Consider the following 6451-nt stretch of genomic DNA (forward strand, 5'->3'; position numbering starts at 1 on the left):
GCCCAGACCCTGCCCAGACCCTGCCCAGACACCACCCAGGCCCCTCCCAGATCCCATCAGGCCCCGCCCAGGCCCCGCCCAGACCCTGCCCAGACACCACCAGGCCCCGCCCAGACCCCACCCAGGCCCCACCCAGGCCCCGCCCAGATCCCATCAGGCCCCGCCCAGGCCCTGCCCAGACCCTGCCCAGACACCACCAGGCCCCGCCCAGATACCACCAGGCCCCGCCCAGACCCCACCAGACCCCGCCCAGACCCCACCAGGCCCCGCCCAGACCCCACCAGGCCCCGCCCAGACCCCACTCAGGCCCCGCCCAAACTCCGCTGGGCCCTGCCCAGGCCACCCGCCCAGACCCTGGGCCTGTGTCTGCCTTTCCTTTGCTGGTTCCCTGCGCGCTGTGCTTCAGCACCCCCCACGAAGCCCTGAGGCCCCCTCGTACCATGTGTCCCTCACCCAGGTGTGGCCATTCCCCACGCGCCCCTGTCCTCCCGGCCTCACCCTCGCCCAGCAGCCAGCCCTCCCCCTGCCCCTGCCCCATCACCTGCCACTTTGCTCAGGGACACCAGGGCAGTCACCCGCACCAGGGACCTTCAGCTGTCCTCACTCGCCCTCACATGAGTCTCACAGACCCCTCAGAACTTCAGGGTCCAGCCCCGTCTTACGCCACCCCCAGCAGCGGCTCCTGCTCTCGGCTCGAGATCACCTCACACTTAACCCTGTCACCCCACCCCGCCCCCCGCACCCTCGGGGCGCAGCCCCGGCAGCTCCCTCCTGCCCCCGGGGAGCCCAGACCCCTGTGGCCACGGCCAGCCGGCCCGCCGCCCCCGGTGCCCTCACCTGCTCCAGCTTCCTCTCGTGGACGAGCACGGCCTTGCTGCCCGTGAAGTCATTCTCCAGCAGGTCTTGCTTAGCGAGGACGTCCTTCTGGAAACGCAAGAACGCCCGGTACTGGTCTGCCTTGGTGACGCCGGCCAGGTAGGAGCTGACGTACTGGAACCTGTCCTGGGCGGGGGGCGCGGCGCCCTGGCGGCTGGACCCCGGCCTCCGGCACCGGAGCACCTTCACCTCCGGCATCCTCAGCTCCTCCTTCTCCCGCCACTCAGGAAAGGGCCCTGCCCGCCGGGCCTGAGGGACGAGGGCGTCCTCGGAAGATGGCTTCACGGGGTTCAGGTACCGGAACAGGGGCGTGTCCCGGCCGTCGCTGGGGCGCAGGGCCGTCCTGACGGCGAAGTAGGCCAGGGCGTCCTTCATCTTGGCCACCGTCCCTGCGCACGGCCTCCCCACCCCGGGGCCAGCCGCCCCCTCAGGCCTGTGTGCGTTGGCCCAGTGGCGCAGGATGGTCTCTGGGGGCCTGTAGAGCTTGTTGGGGTTCAGGTGCCCGCAGGTGTAGAGCCGGACGTCATCTCGGTGGCCCTCCTGCAGCATGTCCAGCAGCTGCGTGAGGTTGCACAGCGTGCGCAGGCCGGGCGTCTCGCAGTGCCTCCGGGACAGGTGTGCTGGGGGAGACAGCGGCTCAGCACCCCGCCAGGGGGGCCCCACGCTGCCAGCACCCCGGGCGGTGCCCCAGCCGCAAGCCGGCGCCCTGGTCCGGGCACGCGCACCCCCACAGGGCCCAGCGCCCCAAGCCAGGGGCGAGGAAGGCAGGTCTGTGACCTGGGGCCCTGGCAAGGAGGACACGTGCTGTCCTGTGTCCCCCATGCTGCCAGCTGGGACCCCCAGGCAGGGGCCCTTTGGGACACAGTGGGAACCTGAAATCTGGGGTGCAGGTCTGCCTGCACCCACTCCCTGCTGAGTGGTGGGGCTCACCTTCAGATCTGAGGGGCCACTCGTGTTCCTGGGCCGCTGCCCCTAACATCTTCACACGCTGCCCGACCCGCTTTGTGACCAGGGCCCTGCGATTAGGCTGGGTGCCGCCCCCGGGCCCCTGACCTGGAGTGCACGGTGCCCTGGCACACCCAGGACGGGTGCCCTCCCTGTGCTGCAGCGCTCCCGACCAAGCCCAGGGCTCCCGGGGCCCAGGGAGGCTTGGGCCACCCCAGAATCCCCCATGCCGCCCACGTGGTGCCAAGCCCCCCCCCGGCCCCCCGAGCGCACAGATCCAGGCGCAAACCCTCCCAGGGGTTAGTCGGAGACGTCCCCTGAGCACCGGGCGACGCTCAGCAGCGACGGGAGGCTCTCCCAGGCGGCAGGCGCCCACCCAAGGCGGCAAGCCTAAACGAAGCCCTAAGGCACGGTCCAGAGCTTCCTCCAGGGAAACAGACGCCAGGGCGCGTCCGTCCTGGGCAGGGATTCGTCCGGGGCAGGGATTCGTGGCCGTCACACAGACGCCACACAGCCCGCCCAGGAGGGGGCTGGCGGGCGGGGCCCAGGTCCTGCTGGAGGCCGCCCCGGGAGGCCTCCCGCTCCCGGGAGCCTGGCCTCTTGTTATCGCCGCTGGTGCGGTTGCGGTCAGCAGCTGACCGGAGGAGGCCCACCGCGTTTGGGCCAGCACCAACTGCATTCAACATTAACCTCATAAAAAACAAAAGCCCTCCCGGAAACCCCTGTGGGCTCTCGCTGTTGCCCCGGGCTGATGACCGGGAGGGAACTGCGTCTCCTTCCTCTCCACAGGGATCTGACTCCCGGGCGTCTTCACCAGAAGCTGAACCCGGTGGCTTCCTCTGCCTCCCCCCACCCCCGCCCCAGGGGCGCGGCCGCGGGGCCTCACCAGCCCTCCCGGCCGGTGTGCGTGAGTGCCCGTCCTGCCACCTCAGCCTGGCAGCGAGGCCGCGGGGAAGCTCCGTGGCTCTTTATGCGGTGACCAGGAAATAAAAGCCCGAGAGACTCCGCGCCAGTTTTCAAATAGGAACCGGCGGGCGCCGGGCGGTTCTGCAGACTCGGCTTGAAGCACCCAGCACCTCAAACAGTTGCCCTCCACCGCGGCGGGCGGTTTCAGCAAGTCGCCTTTCAGGGGCAGGGGCAGAGGCCGCCCGCGTGCCCGCGAGAGCCACCCAGCCCCGGGCTGCCCGGGCCCCGGGGGCCCCCTGCGTCCTGCGCTTGCCACGGCAGCTGCGGCCAGCACCCCCGTCTGGGGGCGGCGGGGCGGGCCAGGGGCACACAGGCCGCAAGGTGGGGATGGCTCCAGGGCAGCCTGCCCGGGAGCTGCCCTGCAGGCCCCTGGGCCGTGTCCTCCACATGCCCCCCGGAGCACCTCCGAGGCTCCCCGCCGGCCGCGGGCTTTCTCGGGTGGCCGCGCAGGTCCCCCGGCTCCCTCCACGGTGGCTCCGTGTCCCTCCAGGGAATGACCGTCCTGCCCCGGTCCTGCGAGGGAGCCAGCTCGAGGGAAGAGCTCGTTGGGAGGTTCCCGGCACTGGGGCAAAGCGGCACAGGAGATCCTCAGTCACTGAAGGGCTCGGAGAGACTTGGGAGTTTTAAATCAGCTGCGAATATGCAGCTGCGGAGCTGAGATGAACGGGGTGGGCGGGAGGGCAGATGCCCTCAGCCCATGGATGTGGGAGACGAGGGGTTGGGCCACGGTGGGGGGGGCATCACCCGGCCAGGCAGTCGTGCGCCCCAGCATGTCCCCTCCTGGCTCTGGCTCCTGGCAAGGGCTCTGCAGCCTTCAGGCTGTGGCCTTAGGTGGGGGGCCGCGGTGGGGGGGGCCGCAGTGGGGGGGCCGCGGGCTCCCTCACAGGGCCCATAGAACAGGGGCTCTGGGCGGGGCCAGGCGGCCAGTCGGGTTCCACAGCCCAGGGCCTAGGGCAGGGGCTGGCCGCAGGGAGGAGCGTGGTCTGCAGGCCCAGGCGCTCAGGCTGCTGCGCCCCAAGTCCAGCCCCACAGCCCGGCGGTGCTGCCCAGGCGGGCCACTCCTGCTTGCCAGCGCGTCCACCCGTGGGTTTTCCTTTAGAGCGTGCAGACCGCGTACCCACGGGCACTCCCTGAGAGACTGCCCGGGTGACCGCACCGTGCCGCTCCCCTGACGTGGCTGCAGCAGCCCAACGCGCTGTCCTGGAAGTTAGTGCCCGGAGGCGCGGAGCCAGCCCCGCCCCCGCGCACCCCGCGCACCCCGCACCCCGCGCAGGGCCAGAGGAGGGACCCCCAAAGCGGTCACACCGATGCAGGTCGCGCCCGGCATTGGGGGCCCTGGTGAGGACCAGAGGGGCTCCCAGTTATTTTCTGTGCGCGGAAGAGGTTTTTATTTACACACTCAGTGCGGTGAGCGGCCGGCGGCCGGCCTGCTGCCCAGATGCGCCGGCCGCCGGGCCCTGGCGGCAGCAGCGTCCTCCCGGAAACACCCCGCGCCCGGCGGCTCCATCCCCCAGGACCCCCTGGGCCTCGGGCTCCCGAGGCCACGCCCGCTGGCAGCAGCAGGGGAGGGCGGGCTGCGCTGCAGGGGGCCCTGCGCCCCAGCCCCGAGGGCTCCGTGAGCCAGCCCCAGCCGCTCCCGCCTGAGTGCCCCGTCCCTCCCCTTCCGAGGACACGCACACGGGGCGCACACGCTCTCTGCTGGTCGTAGTCAGGCAGGCAATGTGCCCCCAAACACCCCCTGAGCCCCGAGCTCAGGACCTGGGCGCACCCCACACCAGCGCAGCCGCGGCCTGGCAGGTCGCGCGAGGCGGCCCGCTGCCCGCTTACCCTTGGGCTTCGGCTCCTCCGCCATGGCCCCTGCTCGGCGGCAGGCCGGCCGTGTTGCCGGGGAGACTGTACACATTCCGCGCGCCCCAGCGCCCGGCGGCTCCGCCTCAGCCCCTCCCGCCGCCTCGGAGCGCGGGGTGCTTGCTCCTGCTGCTGCGGAACACGCGTTTGTGGTCTGAAAGGCACCAGGGAACCCCACGCTCTAATTCCTGTCCCCAGCGCAGCAGCCCAGCCTGGGGACACGGCCCACGCGGCGCGTGCTCGCTGCCCCTCGCTTGGGGCGCACCCAAGGAGGGCCGCAAGTCCCAGCCGGGCGGGCGCCTGTCCAGGGACGCCCCTCGGCACAGCGGCTCCCTGCGCGCGGACCCCAACAGCCGAGCCAGCAGTTTAACTGCCAGAGGCCCCAGCTGCCCCCACGGGGCCCGCCCCCGGCCTCCCCGGGGCTGCCAGCCCCCCCACTCGCTGCTCCGCCCACACCAGCCGAGGCGCTAAGGCCGGCCGAGCCTCCGCCCCGGCCCTGCCCAGCGCTGCTGGACGCCAGTGACCAGTCTTCACGCAGGCACTGCGGGGTGTGCCGCCTCTGCCAGCGGGCGCGCGCAGCCGGCCAGCGTCCCCAAGGGCGACGGGTCCTGCCCGACTGGCAGTGGGCACCGCCCGCAGGCCGCCCTGTGTCCCAGACAGAGCTCAGCGCCCCGGGGCTCCTGAAGACGTGATTCTGTTTGAACTTCTTGCAGCCTGGGAGGAGGAGAGTTCGAGGGTGCTGTGACCCCATTCTCCGAGGGAGGCGCCGGCCGCAGGCCCCGCCCACACGCGGCCGGCGCCCAGGACGCCACACCCGTTTCCCGGTGTCCTCAGGTCCTCTGCGGGGCGCGTGGGTGCCAAGACCCCAGCAGGCTTGGGCACCCCAGGGTTAGGAGCGTTTGCGTCTCACCCTTGAAGACAGCGGAAGCGCTGGTCTCCTGCCCGGGCAGCGTCTGGGCAGGGCCCAGGAGGCCCCGTGCTGCCGACACCTGCCGCTGCCCAAGCCTCGCTCTGGGCTCCCGGCCACCTGCAGGTCGGCACCAAACGCTGGCGCGGCCCGCCCCTGGGCTACAGCCGCAGCCCCGGCCCCTCAGAGCCGCCCCGCAATCCGGCAGAACAGGCTGTACAGATACAGAGCCGGCCGCCGCCCCCGCCTGCAGGTGAGCCCACGGCCAGCGGGGACCCTGGCGGCCTCGCGGGCTGCAGGAGAGCAAGCCCGCGCCAGAGTCTAGGGCCACTCTCTCCAGAGGGCGCTGACACGCCCCGGCTGAGGGCCAACAGGCCTTCCGGACAAGGAGGATAAAGAAAGAGGACGCTGAGCTGAGGACCAGGGCAGGGATGTAGTGCTGGACAGAGACTTAGTGCTGGACACAGAGACTTAGTGCTGGACACAGACTCAGTGCCGGACAGAGGCATTGAGGTCCTGAGGCCCCAGGACCTGACCAGTCACAAAGACCGGTGGGCCCAGGTGGGCCCTAGAATCGCCAGGGAAGAAGGTGCATGTCCCGGGCCACGCCACAGGGCTGCCCCGCCCCTCCCTGGCCTGCCCCCCCCCCGGGGGTCCCCCTTTATCTCTGTTCCTCTTCCCAATAAACTATTTCTTTCTCGAAGCCAGTCTGCCTCCTCGCTGGCTTGCCTGGGCTCGGAAGTCCCTGCTGCGGCTTCGTGGGGCGCCAGTCCCAGGGGTCAGTCCCAGGGGTCAGTGGCCGGCCCCCGCACTGCCCCGCAGCCGTCGGGGCCTGGCTGGGACACCGGGCCTGGAGACCTGGCGTTCCGTATTGCGGGTTTCCTTCCTTCCTCCACAGACGAGCCAGGT

At 71.3% G+C, this 6451-nt stretch overlaps 1 protein-coding gene across 1 annotated transcript in view; it reads right to left on the bottom strand.

The window, feature by feature from the left end:
• The window catches only part of LOC101622535 (chromosome unknown open reading frame, human C6orf118), a 13622-nt gene extending 8973 nt beyond the window's left edge, over positions 1 to 4649 (bottom strand). The window contains exons 1-2 of the mRNA XM_012735228.1: positions 4615 to 4649; positions 838 to 1496 (exon numbers count right to left, since the gene is read on the bottom strand). Coding sequence (XP_012590682.1) covers positions 838 to 1496; positions 4615 to 4639 — 684 coding nt within the window. The 5' untranslated portion in view covers positions 4640 to 4649. The remainder of the gene's footprint in view (positions 1 to 837; positions 1497 to 4614) is intronic.
• Positions 4650 to 6451: the final 1802 nt, after the last annotated feature.

Source organism: Condylura cristata, unplaced genomic scaffold (genome assembly GCF_000260355.1).
Source record: "Condylura cristata isolate star-nosed mole 26May11 unplaced genomic scaffold, ConCri1.0 scaffold00001, whole genome shotgun sequence".
In the NCBI taxonomy this organism is placed as follows: Eukaryota; Metazoa; Chordata; class Mammalia; order Eulipotyphla; family Talpidae; genus Condylura; species Condylura cristata.